Raw genomic sequence first — 22,946 nt, forward strand, 5'->3', positions numbered from 1 at the left:
TAACCAGGCCTCAAAACTCCCCCAGGCACCTTCATTCTTTGGGTAAAACAGTGCCTCACTGCCATGTTCACTTAATAGCTTGACATAAAGAACACATATAGTAACCTGAGCATGCCAGGCCAATGCCTTCTTGGTCCTTGGTACTAGCTAATTTCCCTGCCTGAATGTTCTTCTTCCTTGATTACCTACTTATCTTTCAAAGCTCAGCTGGAATATTCCATTTGTTTTACCATGAAGTTCCCTGTGAAGTTACTCATTCTTTAGAACTCCCATAGCACCCTTAAGTTATGTATCAATACATAGCACTTATCACTGTACTAAGGAATTAAGGAATTCCTTAATTTTTCTGCGCCTCCCATTAAATCATTGAGATCAGGATCCCTGTCTTTCCTTCTTCTAGTCCTCAGCTCCTCATACATTTTGGGCGTATAGTATGAGTTCAATGAGTGTTTATTGAATTTTTCAGTTTGCAGTTAATACATGACCAAACACTAAGTGTGTGTGAAGGGGGACATTGTTGGATGTCTTGCAAAGGAAACCAGTCAGGAGAGAGAAAGAGAGAGGGGGATGGGGCAGACTCATTATCAGCATCCATTACCCACTTCCATTACTATGAGAATCCAGGTTTTGTGCAGATGTTCACCCTCTTCAAGCAGCCATGTGCCTTGGAGGGAACTCACCCTTGCCCAGCCCAGGGGTGGGTCTGATTGGCCTTAAGCTAATCACATTCCTGTTGTCAGTGATTGATTTGGGAATGGGAATGTCACCCAATTCTGGCCAATCACACATGGGAGACTTCAGGGAAATGTTCCCTTGCTCCTAAGAAAGAGAACAAAACGAGCTGCTGTCTCTTTCTCAGGGTGTTTTCATGTCTGGAGGGGATACCTGGAAATGCCAAAGCCATCTTGCCATCAGCCTGAGAATGGACCCAACGACTGAGGATGGAGGAACACAAAATGGTAAGAGGCTGGATCTGTAATGACATGGCCAGGCTACTGACACTGCCTGTCCAACCCCCTACTCCTTGAGAACTAGTTACCGCAGTTCATGCATTTCCTTATTGTGAAAGGCTGTTTGAATCTGTTTCTATGACTTGAAGCCAAAAGCATCCTCACCGAAGCAACTTGCCGTATAGTAAATATTCATTAAGTATACAACTTTATTTTAAAGCGATGACCACAGGAATAAAAGAGCCTGGTCCTTGTGACCCTGTTATGCACCAGGATTTGGAAAGGTAAAATATGCTATTCCTATGGTCATCTCATAAGCCCAAGGTTATGCCATGCATTTGACTATGCCACTCAGATGGTAGAGGCTAAATTTCATTTCCTGGAAGATTAAGAAAAATCTAGTCCTGAGCTATCTGAGGGAAAGTAAACAATATTGTAAGACACAGACAGGAAACCTTGTTTCCATGGATCACTAACCCAAAGGAAGAGTTACTTTAAGGAGATACATAAAGTTTCAAAAATTGACGTACAATTCCTTTTAGTTACGTTTTTAAAAATCAAACTAGGGTGCCACTGGCACATGAATAGAGAGATAAAACAGAATAGAAAATCAAGAAGTAGACCCAAAAACATATAGGGATTTAGCATATGATAAAGGTCTCATTTCAAATCACTGGGAACACTGGATTTTTATCAATGATGTTTGGACAACAGGGTAGTTAGCTGTAACAATAAATACATAACTAAAATTGGAGCCGTACCTCAAATCTTACCAAATAAATTCCAGATGGGTTACAGATTTTAAATAGAAAAATATGAAACCATAAAAATAGGAAAAAACCATAAAAGATTTTCTTGTTGTAATTTATGACTGCAGAAAACCTTTAAATATATGACACAAATTATAGCAGTCATAAAATAAAAGATTGAAAAACTCAACCGTGTTTTTAAAAATGTATCCATGCAAAAACAATCATAGCTGAGTCAAAAGTCAACGGACAAATTAGGAAACATAGTTTAAGTCATTGCTACACAATCAATAAGAAAAAAACCAATAATGCAATAGAAAAATGGGCAAAGGGTGTTGCGTCAGGTGACAGGTATTTGCAATTTGGCTATATCTATCAAAATTACAAATACATAATCTTTGATTTAGCAATTCTATTTACAGGAATTATTTATAATAATTCTATTAGTAGCAATTCTATTAAATTACAGACATACTCCTATATGTGGAAATCACTTATTGACAGGTTAATCATTACAGCACTGTTTGTAGTATAAAAAAATTGGAAATAATGGAAATGATCATTAATGGGAGAGTGGTTAGACAAATGAAGATATGTTAACATAATGGATTATTATTTATCATAAAAAAGATTGAGGAGGTCTTTGTATACTGGTGTGGAATGATCTCTAAGATATATTATGTGAGAAAAGCACAGTACAGAACAGAGTAGTGAGTCATCATGTGTGTAAATAAAAGATGGTGAGGGGATGCCTTATACAAATTTGCTTGTATATTTCTGCAAGGAAAAGTAGGAAGTTGATGATGCTGGTGCCTCTGAAGGGAGAACTGGGTGGCTGGAGCATGTAGGTGGGAGGGAGTCTTAACTGTATATTACTGAATGCTTTTTGAATTGTGAACTATGTGAATGTATTACCTATTCCCGTTCCAAAATAAATAAATTACGCTTAAAAAGATATTTGAAAAGAGAGAGAAATAGAAAGCCCTAAATGCTTTAAAAAATGAAAACTAAAAATGAGTAACTGTAAATTGGATTCAATAAATGCAGTACGCCCATATCCAGCATGAGTAGAGCCTAGCATCTCCGCCACCATCTTCAGCCCTCTACCAACCTCAGGTAGACTGGGCCTTGATTTGCCAACCTCAGCCCCATCTCCACCACTTCCCACTCCTCCCACCCCAGGTCAAGCTGTCTGCCTGGGATTCGCCTCTAGGCTTCTGTCTTCTTCGCACCCAGGGCAGAGCACTAAGCCGAGGGCATCCTGCGTTTCTCTGATGGGAGACCACTGATGGGAGCAGTTGTTTGTCTGAAGGGTGGAAGAGTAGTTGAGACTCTTAAATTTGGCAAATTAGACTAAGGCAGAAGAAAACAAAGCAAGGGAGGAGGTTTTCACCTGTAGAGTAGTGTAATAGGGTGGGTGAGAGGAAATGGTAATAAATCACAGAAAGGAGGAGAACCACGTACTTGTCACACTTCGGCTGAATTTTTCTCTTCCCAGAGCTCCATAGTTGATGCCTTATTAACATCAGAGGGGATTTGATGTCTTGTCATATTCAGTCCTGACTATTGAAATGAAAAGGAGAGAAAATGAAAAATATGGAAAATGAAAACCAATTGCATTCTTTAATTTTAGTCATCCCATTCCTGGAGCATATTGAATACTACTTTGGGTTCTTTCATTGTTCAGGTTATAAATAACAAAGAGCCGAAGTATTTCACATTCCTAAAGAGTCTTTCATCTCAAAGGAACCAAGGTAATTCACTAATTCAGTTACCTGAACTACATTTGGTAATTATTTGAGGATCACTTCACCCAGGGGTGAATTTCAACGAGTTGTGTGACACAGCCAACAGTCACTTCATTCTCCAGTCAGTGAGGAAGAAAAATGAATAGCTAATGGGGATGTCCTCCTGAAGGATTTGCCCAGTGAAAACTTCAGGGAGATGGATGCTGAAAGAATGTAATTAACTGCCCGAAATTAATACCTCCAACCTTACTCAAGGTTTCCTGACCTCTTTACTAGAGTCAGGGTGGAGAGCTCTCTAGTAGCCGAGAGACCTGTGAACAGCAGTCACTCCGTTGCTGTATTTTTTGAGCGATAATAAATGGTTTTGTGTTTTTAATTTGTTCCCATGTATTCACTGTTAGGATATAGAAATACAATTAATTTTTCCATTGTTACAATTGATTTTTTATGTTGATCTTGTTATCAGTGAACTTGCTGAATGCACTTATTAGTTCAAGGAATTTTTTTAAGATTCCTTGGGATTTCTCTGCAGACCATAATGGCATCTGCAAATATGGGCAGTTTTAGTTCTTCCTTTTGTATCTGTATGCCTTTTATTTCTTTTTCTTGCCTTATTGAGTTGGCTAGATCATGGCTGAATAGTAGTGGAGGGGGCAGACATCTTTGCAGACATCCTTACCTTGGACCTGATCTTAGGAGGAAAGCATTCAGTCCTTTACAATTAAATATAATGTTAGCTGTAAGTTTTTTGTAAATGTTCTTTATCAAATTGAGAAAGTTTACTGCTATCTTACTTTTCTGGGAGTTTTTATCATGAATGGGCATTGAATTTTGATCAAATGCTTTTTCTGTATCAGTTGATACAAACAGGTGACTTTTCCTCTTGAGTTTATTAATATGATGGGTTACATTGATTGATTTGTGAACAGCAGTCATTCTAATACAATATCATTTTAAAGTTCATTTATAAGGAATAGTGTCTCAGTCATGTGACCCTATTTTTGGGGGGAGAAAATGTGGGGGTAAGAAGCTGGAGCTCTTCCAGCCAAGGGCGTGCAACTCAGTCCACCTCACTGAATGCAGTGCCTTCCTTCTCTCTTCTATCTACTCTCTACTATCACCCAGAGGTCAGGAAAATGCTGCCAGCATGATGACAGCTGCCCAATACCCATTAGGTTGGTCATCAGACAGTGTACCATGGAGGGTGGCCACTGCAAAAGCTTGTGTTTGTGGGAGCATGCTCACCAGTCACCACTGCCCAGAGAGAATGACCCTACTTCTTTTCTGCACATGAGTGCATTTTATCAGCAGAAGCTAAATCTCATCTAGAACCCTAGCAGAAAGGGAATTGGGAAAATAAGGTTTTATGCCTTTCCAGCCCCTGTGATCCAGGGGGGAGCATAGAAAAAGGTGGAAATAGAAGCTGAGGACCAAGGAGCAGTATCTAGCCCTCCTCTCTGCCTCACTGAATCTGATAGAAGCCAGAGACCTTCCATCGTCTCTTCACAATTACTCTCTCTTAATTCTCTCTCTTAATTTTTAATGTCATCTTTCCTCTTTTATTTCTCCCATCACCATTCAAAAACCCACTCAGAAGGATGTATTTGCAGAAGTCTAACTGGGGTGGGAGAGTAGAGTGGAAAAAGAAAGCAGTAAGATGCAATGCAAATCAAATATATTCTATTTTAATGATTTATTTGAATGAGTTGTGTTCATGCGATGTTTGAGAATATGAGAAAGGAAAGCAGACAGAGCCTGACTATCCCCAGAAGAGTCTGGATCTTGGCAGCTGAGTGTGGTTGAAGTGGGCACGTGTGGGTTGGAGATCGGGTGCAGAGTGAGCAAGGGTTAAAGACAAGGGCTCATGAGGGATCTGCAGCTCAGGGATGTGATGTGACCCCACAAAGTGAGAGGAAGACAGGCGCAGTCACGTTCAGAGAAACAGAGCTGGGGACTTGAGCGGAATAAGCTGCAGCTTGATTGGCAAGTCAAAGTTGAAATCGAGTCGGTTGGGAAAGAGAATTTGGAGTCAGGGTCTGGGATTGCTCCTGGGACTCTGACTGTGTGAGAGCCAGCCCTCAGCTATTTCTGATTTGAGGTTGCAGAGTGTACAGGGGAGACTTTTATAATCAGAGGGCCCTGCTTGTATGATTTTCTTGGGTTCTGAAGCTCCTTCTGTGGATGGGTGTGGGGTTCAGTCAGACGAAGGCTTATTTCCAAGATCTCAAGAACTTTGTGGTTTGGCTCTTTCTCCAGGGCTCAGGTGAGATGTTCTGCTGAGAGACAGCTTGATTAGGAGTCAAAGTTGTGTGAACGGCTCAGGACTTTTCTTTCTCCTTCCTCTCTCTCTCATTCTCTCTCCCTTCCTTCCTGCCTCTCTCCCTTGGTTCCCTTCCCTTCCCCTCTATCTTTCTTTCTTTTTCCCTTTCTTTCTTTCTTTCTTTCTTTCTTTCTTTCTTTCTTTCTTTCTTTCTTTCTTTCTTTCTTTCTCTTTCTTTCTTTTTCCTTCCTTTCTTCCTTTCTTTCTTTCTTTCTTTTCCTTCCTTCCTTCCTTCTTTCTCTCTTTCTTTCCTCTCTCTCTTTCTCCCTTCCTTCCTTCCTTCCCTCCTTCCTTCCTTCCTTTCTTTCTTTCTTTTTCTTTCTTTCTTTCCTTCCTTCCTTCCTTCCTTCCTTCCTTCCTTTCTTTCTTTCTTTCTTTCTTTCTTTCTTTCTTTCTTTCTTTCTTTCTTTCTTTCTTTCTTTCTTTCTTTCTTTCTTTCTTTCTTTCTCTCTGTCTCTCTCTGTCCTCTCTGTCTCTCTCTCTTTCTTTCTTTCTTTCCTTTATCTCAGATGGTATCTTTTTCCCATGTGGAAGACTACTGAACCCTTGGGTGAGTAAGTACACTGAGTCTGATGGATCAGAGAGGCCAGGCCTATGGGCAGTGACAGGAGCCACTTAGTGACAAGACACCCTCCTAATGGACATGACTCCTCAGCTCCCTTCAGTCTCTTTTTAACACCCCAGAGAGCAGCTGCTGCGTGACTCTCAGGCTCGTTAGTTATTCTTCAGGGGGTTAGAGTACAGCATGAAGTCAGCAGAGCGACTGGTTTTATTCCTGCAGGGATCAGGGCACTGTCACTGCTTGTTGGCTCCAGACTGTTTCCCTAGGCTGGTCTACAAGTGTGGCCTATTGATTCCAAGAAGGATCCAATGGGCATCACTAGATCCATCAGCAATGTTGGAAAACTATCATCTCAGAAGCAGTGGTATGCCCCAACTGTCCTTTTCACATATGATGGACTAAACATTTTTCTATGCCAGTGATTTTCAACTTATCTTAGCCTGTAAATTATTTTTCTTCTCTTCCAAATGAAATCTTACTTGGAAACTCCATATGAAAATTAAATAGAAAAGGAACTGTTCTGATTGACTAGTGGTTAAGTTCAGATAGCCATGTATTCACCCCCTTACTCCTTTGACTACGTCCAAAATTTTTCTAGAATTTTAAAACACTGTATTATGTGTTTTTTAATGCTGGTTGGTGCTCTTACTCAGTTTTAAGGGGAAAGAAACTGAGGCACAAAGGGGCTAAAGAACTTACTTTGCCAAGATCATGCCATGAGTTTGAATCAGTCAGGAACTGTACTCAGCTGATCTGAAAATTGGTTTAAATAAGATAGGGCCTTCTTTTCCTCTCATCTAACAAGAAGCAGGCAGTGTAGGGCTGATGTGGTGGTGCATGAGGTTTTGGGGGACCCAAGCTCCTGGCAGCTCGCCATCTCACAATATCTAGGATGGATCCTCATCTCATGTTTATAGTATGGCTTCTGGAGCTCCAGCCATGTAGCATCTGGAAGATGTAGAAAGGGGAAAGACAGAAGGGTCCTGTCAGCTGAGTCAGTCCCTGTAAAGGGCGCTTTCTGGAAAGGCTCCATGACTTCTACTTACATCTCAAGTAAGTTATAAAACAAATTTAGGCTGGGAATCCTGTCACTCCCAGCAATATAGGAGCTCTGCCAGTGAGGAAGGGGAGAATCTATACTGGGTGGGGAATTAATAGTCTGCCACAAATATTATGCCCGTAACCTCTAGTGCGCACATAGCCTGGTTTGTCCTGATTGCAAACAATCTGCCTACAAGGTCAATACTTCAGCACCTAAATGTATGTTTTTCCTATTCAGAAAAGACTCAAATATCCTTTATTAGGTTCACATGTCCTGAGTTAATTTAGAAAATAAAATAACCTAATAAATAAAATGACCTGATTTGTCATTTGGTCAAATTGCTTGACACATGTAATGTTTTAAAATATATATTGGACATGTTTTGGATTCTTTTCAGGTGGCAGGCAGGAAGGGGTAGGTTAGTAATATGTGGGGTTTGTAACCAAGAGTGGGAGTCAGATTATCCTTCAGGGCATACTAATCCCCACCCTTTGACCCTTGACCACACGAGGGTCTCTACCAGTTTCTCACTGAGGCGTTACCATCACCCACCTGCTTCCATGTCCACCTTACATGGGTGACAGGGGCACGATGGGTGCACAGGAAGCCACCACTGCCTGTGTTGTGACGTGGAGGACAAATACTGCACGTGGACGAAGAAGAGCTGGACTCAACTCTGCCCCTTAGGCTGCTTCATTCTCCAGGCCTCAGTTCCCCCTTCAGTAAAAAGAGGGGATTGCACTAGATGAGCTCTGTGGACACTTCCAAGTCAAACACTGATATTGTGTCTTCTGCTCCCGTCCCCTTCCTTCGTCCTCACTTGGATTGGAATGTGACTTACCAGTGCTGCCAGTCACTGGGCAAGAACTCTTAGAAGTCATCTGCCCCTTTTCTTCTACCAGAAAGAATCATAATAGAAGCCAGCCTGTTTTCTTTAAGTTTCACTGAAGAAGCCTTGTCTTGTGGACCCTAGAAAGTTTTCCTAATGTAGGTCTTTACCTAAAATGTCTCCAGTTGTAATTAATTGCCCGTTTGCTCTTGCCCTATTGATTGTGTGATTTGTGTCTGGTTGTTCGTAGGAAAACCAGGCAAAATCAAAATCATCATAGGATAAAGAACTTTTCCAAAGGAAGATACAGGATCCAGATTGCTCATTGTCTATTCATGAGTTCACTTATTAGCTCATCCAGTCAATCAAAAAACCTGGGTGCCTGCTATGTACAAGTCACTGCACGGAAGAGGTGGGCTCCCACACTGACCTGATCTATGTGGCCAATAAAAGTGCCCCCATGTGCTAGGCCCTGTCCCATATGCATCATATTCTTGTCTGATCTTCACAACAACCATATGGTGTAGGCATTTATCATGCGATTCTATTGCTTTTGTCTGCCCCCTATTTTGACTGAAGAGGTTGCACAATACGCCCTCCCCAATCATTTATTTACCTAATTTTGGGGACACCTATTATGTGCTAGACCCTAGAGATATGGCCAAACAAAACAGAAAGGATTTATCTGACAGACCTGTCAATCTATTAATCATAGTGCCCTGCTTACTCCCAAGCACATGACCTAAGCCTGGCCCATCAAGAAACTTTGTGTCTTTTTTGACAGTGATTAGGCTGGAGGGTTGGGAGCATGACCCAAGTAGGGCCAATTAGCATCATTCTGTGCCACATGATCCAATTCTGGTTGCTGAAAAAGAGAGAGCTTCTCTTTATTCATTTGAGCCTTAGATTCAGATGTGTGTGCTACCTATTCCACTGTTATAGTTGCCAGCTTCATAAGCCAATAAAATCGTTTTTAGCTTAAGCTGTTAGTTTGAACCACAATAAAATTGCCATTTTTGCAGATTGGATGTCAACAATTTCATCTGGTTTAATTTTTTTCTGCTGCCTGCAATTGAAGGAGTCCTGACAAATATGGTAGTATTGTTACCTCCAACTTAGATGAGGAAAGTGAGGCTTGGAGTATTCATGAGCCCAAGGTCATTCACCTACTCAGGATAGTGAGAACTGAGACCCAGGTAGCTTCAAAGTCTATGTCCTTTTTTTAAAAGCTTTTTTTTTTTAATTCATTAATTTTATTTTATTTTATTTATTTTTGGCTATGTTAGGTCTTTGTTGCTGTGTGCGGGCTTTCTCTAGTTGCGGCGAGCGGGGGCTACTCTTTGCTGTGGTGCGTGGGCTTCTCATTGCGGTGGCTTCTCATGTTGCAGAGCACAGGCTCTAGGCACATGGGCTTCAGTAGTTGTGGCTTGCAGGCTCAGTAGTTGTGGCTCACAGGCTCTAGAGCACAGGCTCAGTAGTTGTGGCGCACGGGCTTAGTTGCTCCATGGCATGTGGGATCTTCCTGGGCCAGGGCTCAAACCTGTGTCCCCTGCATTGGCATGTGGATTCTTAACCACTGTGCCACCAGGGAAGCCCAAAGTCTATGTTCTTGATTGCTCTGGTACGAGTCCCATAAAGTCAGGCAAGGGCTGAAGAGAAGAGACTGCTATTCAAGGGTGGTTCACAAATTGTTCACTACTGGTCCATGAGGAGGTGAGACACGCTGCACCAGGATATAACCCAGCTGTGTCACTAGCACACTCTTTAGTTCAGCTGACGATTTTTTAATAGCAAGATTTTCTCAGTGAAGTAAGCAATGTGTTGATTTAGATTCTGGTGCCTGCTCCTTATACAGTACGCTCCTGGATTGATATCAGACATTTTTGGGGACCAGCACTTGGAGGAGCACTGGTATAGAGGACCCTTGGGTTTGCTACCCATTTGACAACTGTCCTCCAGTCTCTGGGGACTTGCACGGAAGCCATGTCTATGCCATGTGACCCTGATACCCCCTCTTTGTTAGTCATAACTGATTTGTTCAGGTCATTTGTTTGAGCGCAGAGGGACCAACCAGATTTTCTTGTCTAAGAACACGGAATCTTAAAAAAGAAACAAAGGAACCAGGAGATGTTAGTCTCAGAGCTACAAAAATAGCAGAATGAGCCCAGAAGCTCTTGTTTTCACATCTCTGGAATTGCTGTTGTTCTTGCGCTTCTGAGGCATAGCTATTCAAGTCATCTGTACCTTTTATAAAATAGCTAATATCCTTTCAAGTAAATTCCCTTTTGTCTTAAGCTAGTCCAGAATTGGTTTCAAGAGAACCTTAAGTAATACTGTTGAGAAATATAGGGAAGACCACATGTTCATGACTCAGGATTCTGTTTATAATATCAATTATTTGCTAGATTATATGAGAGTGTCCCTAACAATTCTAGGTCTCAGTATTAGCTGAAAACGTTGGTACCTGAGTTGGGGCCCACTGTGATGTGGAGACAAAGATGTACATCATCAATTACCCCAGGTAACTAAAGACTCTGACACAGACTGAACATCTAAATTAAAGCACACAAATAATCAACCTTTGTCGGTTTAACTGTAGATGAATAGAACTCAAATGAATGAATCGACTCATTGCTAACATTAGAAACATTACTACTTTAGAGCTACAGCACTATCTGCCATCTAGTCGGCTTTAAAAGAAGAAAGACCATTTGCTCTGGGAAAACAAGCATCATCTCAACGAGCTAAATTCAAACAACAGGTTCTTGAATTCAACTTGGTTTCAGGGAAAAAAATATGATGGAGACACAAGCTGAATCCTCTTATGACTTGGCCATAACTTTTTAGATATAATATTTGATTTTTTAAAAGAAATAATATTTGGATGTCTTCTGAGATCATCTCACTATTTGAAATTGCAAGTCCTGATAGGCAGCTCCTTCAAGCTTGGTGAAGGAAGCAGTGAAAATGGAAGTTTGAAGATGCATCTTTAGCAGCTGGAAGGGGGCTGCCTGGAGTGATGGTAGAAGGAGAAAGGGAGCAGGCACAAGATGCCTGCTGCTTTTACCTCAGTTGAGGAAAACCAGTGCTGGATGGTGTTGGGAGAGGCTTCACAAGCTTGATACTTTCATCATTTTTTTCTGAATCCAGACAGCTGTCTGCTACATGTTTACCTAGACCCTCTGTGATCTTGGTTCTGAATGGCTTAATCTATTTTTAAAGGGTATCCAAATGTGATTAAGGTAATTCTTGCATTCTTTTGCTCTTTCTATTTAAAAATTAAAGTGCTTATAGTAATAGATATCTCTGCCCCTATAGCCAAGAGGATCATCTACAAATGCTTTCTGAATAGAAAAAAACTTGAACCTGAGATTCAAATATCTAATTCTCCACATTTAAAACCTCTTCTTAGACAGTCTCTGTTTAAAATCTAGTGATTTATGTGCAGAGTTCTTTTTTCTTAATTGTATTGCTGTACATATATTAGATATAATCTGTAAGACTCTCAACATGATATCATATATCCAGTATTTTTTATTGTACTAAATTTCAGGGCTAATTTAAGTCTAAACTCTTTATTTTAGAAAATCAGTAACAGCAACTAATTAGCACATCTCATTCTGGATGTATTTGCCAACCAATTTCAGAGACTCATTTGCCTGTTAAGAGATTTTATTGAACACCAGCACCACAGACTCTCCTTTTTTTGTAGTAAACAGCTCATGCTTATTATCTTATTACAGGAATGCCACTGGTTAAATCAGGCTCTGAATATAAATAGCCATATTACTGCCATCAGGCATCAATGTTTATTTAGTGGCTGTGAGTCATGCATACCTCTTTGATCGGTTTGGAATGAGCCGTTGCAGTTTTTGTTCAAAGAGGTTATTTGCAAAGGCTACAGAAGTATCAGTTAGATTAAACATGAAATTAATCAGTGTGGAATTTTATCAGCCATTTCTGCCACCAAACACCAGGTGTCAAGAGCATGTGCAAATGAGGGCTGAACATAATGAAGCTGGGGGACAGCTTGGTAGGGAGATCAGAATGGATTCCAAGAGGTCTACCATGCTCAGGGAGGAAAGATGGAGGGAGGCTGGAAGGAAGGAAGGAAGGAAGAAAGGAAGGGAACATTGAAGGCTTAGTGTATCACCTGGAACTCCTTGGCAGTTTCACATGGCATATCGTATATCCCAGTATATGGAATGCAAGTCAGATGACCTGAGTTAGCCTGAGCTAACTAGTGATCTTTGGAAAACTACTGAATGCATACATGCATTACACAGTAAACATGCATTACAAAGCATACATATATAACATATAACAAACTTGCACAAAAGCAGAGGAAAGCTCATTTTCCGTCTCAACGTGTCTTTAGACTAAAAATAGCAGAGAGAGATAGACCCAAGATAGCTTTCTAATGGTTTTAGTTGATGAAACTCTGTTGGTGGAGGAAATGCGGTCCTTTAATTGGAGGGCTCACTTAAACTGGGTCCATTCATTTATTCAACATTTAGTGGATACACCAGCTTGTCAGGCACATGTGCTGAGAGAGGCCTGTGAATAATTATAACATACCATGTTTAGTACTATGATGATTGCCACTACAAATTCCTGGTGACCCCATTCTCAACCTGGACTTCATCACTGCTCAGCAATTCTATGGCATTCCACTGGGTGGTTCTCCCAGCCACTGTCCCCACTGCCTATTTCTAACATTCCCCACTGTCTTCAAGCTTCTGACTCTCAGCTTCCAGTTCCTCTTACTCTCAGTAGATGATCTAACCTTCCCTACAGTGAAAATAAATTTTATCTACATTCACACTCATTCTCTCCTTCTCCCTCATTCTCATCACAGGGAATGTCTTTCCTCTTATAACAGACAATTGTTCTACCTGTGATTTGGATTCCATTTCTTCTCAAGGTCTTTTTATCATCCAGAATCTTCCATTCTTCCCTCTCAACTAGCTCTTTCTCATCAGCATATAAAAATGCTTAGTCTTTCCAAATTTAGAAAATCTTCCTTTGAAGAACTGCAGAATCAACTGGAAAACAAGGTGAGGGGACTGAAAGTGAGGGGATGGAAAAAGATATTTCACACAAAAGGAAACAACAAGAAAGTGGGTGTAGCAATACTCATAAAGTAAAATAGGCTTTAAAACAAAGGCCATAAAAAGATAATGAAAACCATAATTCAAAAAGAGTCATGTACCACAATGTTCATTGCAGCTCTATTTACAATAGCCATGACGTGGAAGCAACCTAAGTGTCCATTGACAGATGAATGGATAAAGAAGATGTGGCACATATATACAGTGGAATATTACTCAGCCATAAAAAGAAACAAAATTGAGTTATTTGTAGTGAGGTGGATGGACCTAGAGACAGTCATACAGAGTGAAGTAAGTAAGAAAGAAAAATAAATACTGTATGCTAACACATATATATGGAATCTAAAAAAATAAAAATGGTTCTGAAGAACCTAGTGGCAGGACAGGAATAAAGACGCAGACGTAGAGAATGGACTTGAGGACATGGGGAGGGGGGAGGGTAAGCTGGGAAGAAGTGAGAGAGTGGCATGGACTTATATATACTACCAAATGTAAAGTAGATAGCTAGTGGGAAGCAGCCGCATAGCACAGGGAGATCAGCTTGGTGCTTTGTGACCACCTAGAGGGGTGGGAGGGAGATGCAAGAGGGAGGAGATATGGGGATATATGTATATGTATAGCTGATTCAATTTGTTATAAAGCAGAAACTAACACACCATTGTAAAGCAATTATACTCCAATAAAGATGTTAAAAAGAAAAAAAGATAATGAGGGACAGGTTATAAGATAAAGAAAGACAGTATATAATGATAAATGGGTCAGTACAAGAAGAGGATATTAGACTTGTTAACATCTATGCACCCAATATAGGAGCACCTAAATATATAAAACAAATACTAACAGACATAAAGGGAGAAATTGATAGGAATACAATAATAGTGGGAGACTTTAACACCTCACTGACATCAATGGACAGATCTTCCAGACAGAAAATCAATAAGGCAACAGAGCTTCTAAATGACACAATAGAACAGACTTAATTGATATCTTCAATACACTACATCCAAAAAAATTCAGAATACACATTCTTTTCAAGTGTGCATGGAACGTTCTCTAGGATAGACCACATACTAGGTTACAAAACAGGTTTCAACAAATTTAAGAGGATAGGAATTATTTCAAGCATCTTTTCTGACCACAATGGTATGAAACTAGAAATCAACAACAGAAAGAAAAATGGGAAAAGAACAAACACATGAAGACTAAGCCACACGCTACTAAAAATCCAATGGGTCAACAATAAAATAAAAGAAGAAATCAGATAATACCTTGAGCCAAATAACAATGAAAACACAACCTTACAAAATCTGTGGGATGCAGCAAAAGCAGTTCTAAGAGGGAAGTTCATAGCGATACAGGCCTTCCTCAAGAAACAAGAAAAAATCAAGTAAACTGCCTAACCTACTACCTACAAGAATTAGAAAAATAAAAACAAACAAAACCCAAAGTCAGCAGAAGGAAGAAAATACTAAAGATCAGAGAGGAAAAAAATAAAATAGAGACCCCCCCCCCCCAAAAAAAAAGACAATAGGAAAGATCAAGAAAACCAAGAGCTGGTGTTTTGAAAAGTTAAACAAAATCGACCAACCTCTAGTCAGGCTCACCAAGAAGAACAGAGAGAGGACCGAAATAAACAAAATAAGAAATGAAAGAGGAGAAATAACAACTGATACTGAAAAAATACAAAAAATCATAAGAGAACACTATCAACAGCTATATGCTAACAAATTGGACAACCTAGAAAAAATGGACAAGTTCCTGGAAACATAGAGCCTGCCAAAACTGAGTCAAGAAGAAACAGATAATTTGAATAGACCAGTCACTAGGAGTGAAATCTAAACTGTAATAAAAAACTCCCTGCAGACAAAAGTCTAGGACCGAACGGCTTTACTGGGGAATTTTACCAAACATACAAAGAAGAACTTACACCTATCCTTCTCAAATTCTTCCAAAAAATTGAAGAAGGGTGAACACTCCCAAATTCATTCTATGAAGCCACCACCCCCACCCTGATACCAAAACCAGACAAAGACACTACCAAAAAAGAAGATTATAGGCCAATATCTTTGATGAGTATAGATGCAAAAATCCTCAACAGAATATTAGGAAACCAAGTCCAACAATGCATAAAAAGGATCATACAATATGATCGAGTTGGATTCATTCTAGGATCACAGGGATGGTTCAACATACGCAAATCAGGGACTTCCCTGGTGGTGCAGTGGTTAAGAATCCGCCTGCCAATGCAGGGGACATGGTTTCAATCCCTGCTCTGGGAAAATCCCACATGCCACGGAACAGCTAAAGCAGTGAGCTACAATTACTGAGCCCACGTGCCACAACTATTGAAGCCCACATGCCTAGAGCCTGTGCTCTGCAACGAGAGAAGCCACCACAATGAGAAGCCCATGCACCACAACGAAAAGTAGCCCCCGCTTGCCGCAACTAGAGAAAGCCCACACACACCAGCGAAGACCCAATGCAGCCAAAAATAAATAAATTTATTAAAAAATACATACGCAAATCAATCAATGTGATACACCACATTAACAAAAGGAAAGACAAAAAACACATGATCCTCTCAATAGATGCAGAAAAAGCATCTGACAAAATTCAACATCCGTTCACAATAAAAACTCTCACCAAAATGGGTATAGAAAGAACATATCTCAACGTAATAAAAGTCATTTATGACATACCCACAGCCAACTTAATATTCAACAGTGAAAAGCTGAAAGCCTTCCTGCTAAATTCAGGAACAAGACAAAGATACCCACCCCCACCACTTCTATTCAACAAAGTAATGGACGTCCTAGCCACAGCAGTCAGATAAGAAAAAGAAAAGGTATCCAAATTGGAAGAGAAGAGGTAAAACTGTCACTATTTGCAGATGACATGATACTCTATATAGAGAACCTTAAAGTTTCCACCCAAAAACTACTAGAACTAATTAATGAATTCAGCAAGGTAGCAGGATACAAGATTAATATACAGAAATCGGTTGCATTTCTTTACACTAACGATGAAATATCAGAAAGAGAAAGTAAGAAAAAGCAGCCCCATTTAAAATCACATCAAGAAAAGAAAATATCTAGGAATAAAGGAGGTGAAAGACCTATATGCTGAAAACTCTAAAACACAGATAAAGGAAATTGAAGATGATTCAAAGAAATGGAAAGATAATCCCAGACTCTTTTAACCATTGTTAAAATGGTTACACTACCCAAAGCAATCTACAGATTTAATGCAATCCCTATCAAAATACCCATGACATTTTTCACAGAACTAGAACAAATAATCCTAAAATTTATATGGAACACAAAAGACCCAGAATTGCCAAAGCATTCCCAAGGAAAAAGCACAAAGCTGGAAGCATAACCCTTCCAGACCTCAGACTATACCACAAAGCTACAGTAATCAAAACAGCATGGTATTGGCACAAAAACAGACATACAGATCAATGAAACAGAATAAAGAGCTCAGAAATAAACCCACACACTTATGGTCAATTAATCTTTGACAAAGGAGGCAAGAATATACAATAGAGAAAAGATAGTCTCTTCAACAAGTGGTGTTGGGAAAGCTGAACAGCTACATGTAAATCAATGAGATTAGAATACTCTCTCACACCATATACAAAAATAAATTCAAATATTATTTACATTACACTTTTCGGCAGGCAGTAAAGGTGAGTGACAAATCAGGAACAACCTTGCGACCATTTTGGAAGGACTATAACATCTACAAGGCCATAAAGAACATTGGCTTGCTTGGCATGAGGTTACAGCCATCACCATGAATGGGGTTTGGAGGAAACTTTGCCCGCAGTTTGTTCACGATTTTCGTGGATTTGGGAAGGTGGATGAGGAGTCCAAAGAGGTCTTAAGCAACTTAGTGACCCTCAGCAAGAAGCTGGAGCTAGATCTGCAAGAGGACGACCTCATTGAACTCCTTGCTGTACAACACGAGGAGCTTACTAATGAAGACCTGATGGAATTGGAGGCCCAGAGAAAGGACAAAGAGAGACAAGAGGAAGAAGAAGTAACTGAAGAACTGAAGAGATTCACGATGCAGGAAATGGCAAGGGGATTTTCTTTATTTGAGGAGGCACAGTTACTTTTTGAGGCACAGGACCTGAACACAGAATGGTACACGAAGGTTGCAGCAGCCGTTCAGAATGCAATCCAGTGCTCCCGTGTCATCTATGACAAGAAAAAAAGAGCTACTACGGAGACATCCCTGGATCGTTTTTTCAAGCGGGTAGATAGAACTGAATTCAGCAAGGAACCAGAACCTGTGCATCAACATCAGGCATGAGTGAGATTGCAGCTTGCCCTCCATCTCCTATTGCTGACAATCCTTCAGCTCTACTATCTCCCACCTCCTCTTCCTCCTCCAGTCAGTAACTCTTCTTGCCTGTTCACTCGATGCCAACCCCTGTACAACATATGTTGTACTGTACTACTGTACTTTTCAAGGTACTGTACTGTAAGATTAAGAAAGTTTTCTTTATTTTTTTGTGTTTGTTTTCCATGTATTATTGGTGTGAAAAATAGTATAAGCCTATTACAGTCCAGTATTATATAGCCAATTGTGTTAGTTGGTACCTAGGGTAACTTTGTTGGACTTATGAACAAATTGGACTTAACAAATGTGCTCTCAGAACGGAACTCGTTCGTATGTAGGGGACTTACTGTATTAGAGAAATGCAAATTAAAACCCACAATGAGGTATCACCTCACACTGGTCAGAATAGCTATTGTCAAAAGTCTACGAATAATAAATGCTGGAGAGGGTGTGGAGAAAAGGAAACCCTCCTACACTGTGGTGGGAATGTAAATTGGTGCAGCCACTATGTAAAACAGTATGGAGTTTCCTTAAAAAACTAAAAATAGAGCTGCTTTATGATCCAGCAATCCCACTCCTGGGTATATATCCAGAAGAGATGAAAACTCTAATTCAAAAAGATACATGCACCCCAATGTTCATAGCAGCACTATTTACAATAGCCAAGATATGGAAACAACCCAAGTGCCCATCAATAGACAATTGGCTTAAGAAAATGTGGTGTATATATATATATATATATATATATATATATACACATATATATATACATTGTGTGTATATATATATACACAATGGAATATTACTCAGCCATAAAAATCATTGAAATATTGCCATTTCCAGCAACATGGATAAACCTAGAGAATATTATACTTAGTGAAGTAAGTCAGACAGAAAGACAAATATTATACGATATCACTTATATGTGGAATCTAAAAATTAACACAAATGAAACTATATGCAAAACAGAAACAGACTCACAGACATAGAAAATAAACTTATAGTTACTAAAGGGGAAAGTGGGGGAGGAGGAATAAATTAGGAATATGGGATTAACAGATATAAACTACCATACATAAAATAGATAAAAAACAAGGATTTACTGTATCACACAGGGAACTATATACAATATGTTATAATAACCTATAATGGAAAATGATCTTTTATATATATATAACTGATCACTTTCCTGTACACCTGAAGCTAACACAATATTGTAAATCAACTATACTTTAAAAAGTCCTCCTTTGACAGTGCCCTTCTTCAGGAATCTTCCTTCCTTGTCACAGACAAGCTTCTTGAAAGAGTGTCCAGGTAGAATTCTCCCTTCCTCAGCTTCCACTCTGTGTTGGCTCAGGTTCTCTGGGAGACTCTGAAACAGAGATTTGTATGCAGGTCATGTACTGGGGGGCACTATTAGAAACCACCCCGGGAGTGGGATGAAGGAAGCAGGACTGGCAATGTAGATTCAACAGTGGCATCATCTAGTTCTAGGGAACTCTAGAGCTGAGAAGGCCTTGCAGAAATGACCTGAACTGAGACAAAGAGGACAGGTCTTTGTAACCCCACATCAACCTGTCATTGCATGCACACGGTAGGTGCATAGACTTGGGCAAGGCAGCTTCCTTTGATAAAGGGTCATTCCTGGAGAGGGATTTGGCCATGGCCACCAGAAGGCAACAGTCCTGGCAGCTGGGGGAATGATTGCTTCATTCCCAGAGGGGACTTCTGGGGGGCACAGCCTAGCACACACTGTGTGCTCACTACCCAGTCTTCTCCAACCTGTCTTTCTCTCTCTTGAGCTCCAGACTCTGTCTACATTCAACTGCCTATTGGAGATTTCCATCTGGACATCTCATAAGAGGCAATGAAACATATTCAAAATGGAACTCTCATCACCTCCTACCTCTCCACTCACTCCTTCCTTAGGGTTTTTTTTTTTTTTTTCTTGGTACATAGAAGATAGGAGGTAACTTGTGAGATGAAGTCCCTCTTCTTTCTCTTTCTGTGGATTGCTTCAGGATATGTTTGTTCTTTGCAGCCCTTCTAAGGGGTCCTGTGTGCTGAAAAAACATACTACTGAGTGATCCACTGTCTCTCTTTGTATGTTCTCCTGTCATGAACCAGGAGCCAGGGTGGCCATGCAGCACACTGTCATTGCACAGCTGTCCTTGCTCGCTTCCCCTTTTCCTCATCCTCACTTCTTTGGGTTTGCATCTACCAAATCAATTGTTATGACCTTAACTCTGGCCTCAGACCTTGCATTTTGAGGGCCTGGGAAAAGATACCACCTTTCCCCTAATGTCCTGTTTCCAATTAAGTCATATCAATTATAACTTCTAAGTAACTCTTCAATCTATCCTTCCCTCAGCATCTCCATTGCCACGGACCTAAATCGGGCACCATGAGGTCCACCTCGATCATGGCATCAGCCTCCTAACTAGTCTCCAGGCTTGCTCTCCGAAAAGCTATGCGCCACTCAGTAGCCTGACACATAGTAAGAAGTTAATAAATGTTGACTGTAAGAGTGAAAGAATAAATGAACAGGTATATTACAGGGTGCTGCATGTGGTAACCAGGCTACCTTAGAAAGCACTGGCGGGCTAAGATAAGAATTTTTCCTAGATTGTGGCAACCCACACAGCACTTCCTTTCTTCTTCTACGCTGTTCTTCTAAGATTTCATGGGGTTTTAGCAGGCTTAAATGAGTAATACATGTGAAGCTCTTTGAGCTGTGCTAGGAACATACTAAGCACAAAATAAATTTCATTATTATTATCCTTTCATGAATCTTTTTTCTGTTTCCTTTCCCCCTTCTTCTGAGGGTTAAAATAGTTTAAAAGTATTTCATTCAAAATTGAGTAAATTCCATTTTCTATATCGACTTTGTTTCCCCAAATACGATAGAAATCTAAGTGGTCAGCAACCTAAAATTTGGCACTGTCAAAGTGAGTTATTTCGTGTCTGTGTGATATGTTTTTCCGGATACAGAATAGAATTTAAACCTTGAGATTTAAACATTATTATTAAAAAATAAAAAGTTTTCCTGAAGCTCTCAAGTTCAAATTACAATTCTTATTTTAAAAATAAATATAATAAATCCAGGGGGTTATTTGATTATTGTTTGATTGAGTAGCTGAACAGACCAAATTCCCTTAAACAATTTGTCCTGTTTACATCTTATGAAATTCCCTTGAACATCTTAGACTGCATTTATAATTGACTATATCTGATTTTTTAAAGCACTTCTACTGCCTAAGCTACCTACCCAAACCTTCCCATTCTAATAAATCTAATTAAATAAATGAATGTGGTCCATCTCAAGTTAATCATATACACTCCAATTTTGTTTACAAACTTTCCATAATTCTCTTTATCTTTCAACTAAAGATCTAAGTCTAAAATTACCCACTTACACATTTTATGTTAGAATTAAAGCCCAAATCTATCAAATTTCCTAAAATCTCTTAAAAACACCAAATACTTAAAATATAAAATATACAGAGATCATTCCTAACTCTATTGAAAAACCATGAATAGCAATGGTTTGGTTTATTTCATCATCTCTGTATTTAATTCTAAACATTCCAGAGTTGATAGATAGTTTTTACCATCTCAAGAAAGTTGGGGATGCTTTTGGCCAAGAGTTTTGGCTGGGATACAGTTGTAAGGTCTGAATGCCAGGATGCCCCGTCTGTGCACTGAAAGAGATGCTGAGCACCTTTTAAATAGTCACAGTGATAACAAGGGACTCCTTGTTCATGTCCTACAAACGGGGTTATTTTCACAGCTGACCTTCTGGTTTCAAATTAGACCATCATTCAATTCTTTCTTCTGATTTGAGCCTGCAGCTCTGGCTAGTTTACCTCCTGATTGGAGTTAATTCATCTATTTACCACTGGTTAATCTGAATTTTTTCCCATTTACTTCTCGTGTTTGAATATTGGCCACAATCCTAAAATATTTATACTATCAGGCGCATTCTTGTCATTTGTGGGAAAGGAAAAGAAAAAAAATACTGAGCATAATTTATTTGCTATACACATGTCAGTATATATGTATATATATTATTTTATATACTCTTTTTCACAATTGTATGATGTAGGCATAATGGTGTCCATTTGACAGATGAGGAAACTGAGGCTCAGAAAATTAAGTAGGTATTAAGTTTTAGAGCAAGGATACAAGCCTAGTCATGGCACTGTAACCCACAGGCCATACTCTCTGGGGAACTTCATGTAAGCCCCCTGAGATTTCTAGCTAGAAAAGAAGCTAATTTTAAAGGTTACTTTCCATTTACAGTTATTACAAAATATTGGCTATGTTCCCTGTGTTGTACAGTACATCCTTAAGCCTATCTTACACCTAATAATTTGTACCTTCCACAGCCCCTACCCCTACATTGACCCCCTCCCTCCCCTCTCCCCACTGATAATCACTAGTTTGTTCTCTATATCTGTGAGTCTGTTTCTTTTTTGTTATATTCACTAGTTTGTTGTCATCTGTGGATTCTACGTATAAGTGATATCATACAGTATTTTTATTTCTCTGTCTGACTTCACTTAGCATAATGCCCTCCAAGTCCATCCATGTTACCACAAATGGAAACATTTCATTCTTTTTTTATGGCTGAGTAGTATTCCATTGCATATATGTACCACATCTTCTTTATCCATTCATCTGTTGATGGACACTTAGGTTGTTTCCATGTCTTGGCAGTTGTAAATAATGCTACTATGAACATTAGGGTGCATGTATCTTTTTGAATTAGTGGGTTGGGGTTTTTTTGTCAGATATATGGGGTTGTCTTTAAAAAATTGTTTTTCCTACTTTTTGTAACAAAGGAGTCATGAAAGGTTTGGGGTTGTGGCTATGAGTTGGGCATTTGACACTTGCTCTTCCCTTCTGTGAGAGATCATATATTAGTGGGCCAACTGGTGACCTCATAGATTGAGGCCTGAGGGCTTCAAGGTCAGAGACTAGAATTCTTTAGGACAGGCTCTTGCCTGAGGTTTCCTTTAGGTCTCAGGGCTTTCCTGTTACCCAACCAGTAATTCTCAAGCTCCACACAAAAGCCAAGAACAATACCTGACAGTTTCAACAGTTGGCTACGGGGATGCCCAGGTGATTTTTTTCCTCCCTCCCTCCCTCCCTCTCATCTTTCCCTCCCTCCCTCCTTCCTTCCTTTCTCCCTCCCTCCCTCTCTCCCTCTTTCTCTCTTTTCATTCTACCACAGTTCAATTATCAAAGCAGAACATTTTGAAATTGACTTAATGCTCTTATCTAAT

General features: G+C 39.7%; 1 protein-coding gene across 3 annotated transcripts in view; it reads left to right on the forward strand.

The window, feature by feature from the left end:
* The window catches only part of LOC309625107 (uncharacterized protein), a 758,084-nt gene that overhangs the window by 289,967 nt on the left and 445,171 nt on the right, over positions 1–22,946 (forward strand). For all 3 annotated transcript variants that reach the window (XR_014242324.1, XM_082384282.1, XM_082384283.1), the window contains exon 3: positions 860–959. Coding sequence is in view for 2 of the 3 variants with exons in the window: in XM_082384282.1 (XP_082240408.1) it covers positions 860–959 (100 nt within the window). In the remaining variant the exon portion in view is untranslated. The remainder of the gene's footprint in view (positions 1–859; positions 960–22,946) is intronic.

Source organism: Balaenoptera borealis (assembly GCF_965194805.1).
Source record: "Balaenoptera borealis genome assembly, chromosome: 3".
Taxonomy (NCBI): Eukaryota; Metazoa; Chordata; class Mammalia; order Artiodactyla; family Balaenopteridae; genus Balaenoptera; species Balaenoptera borealis.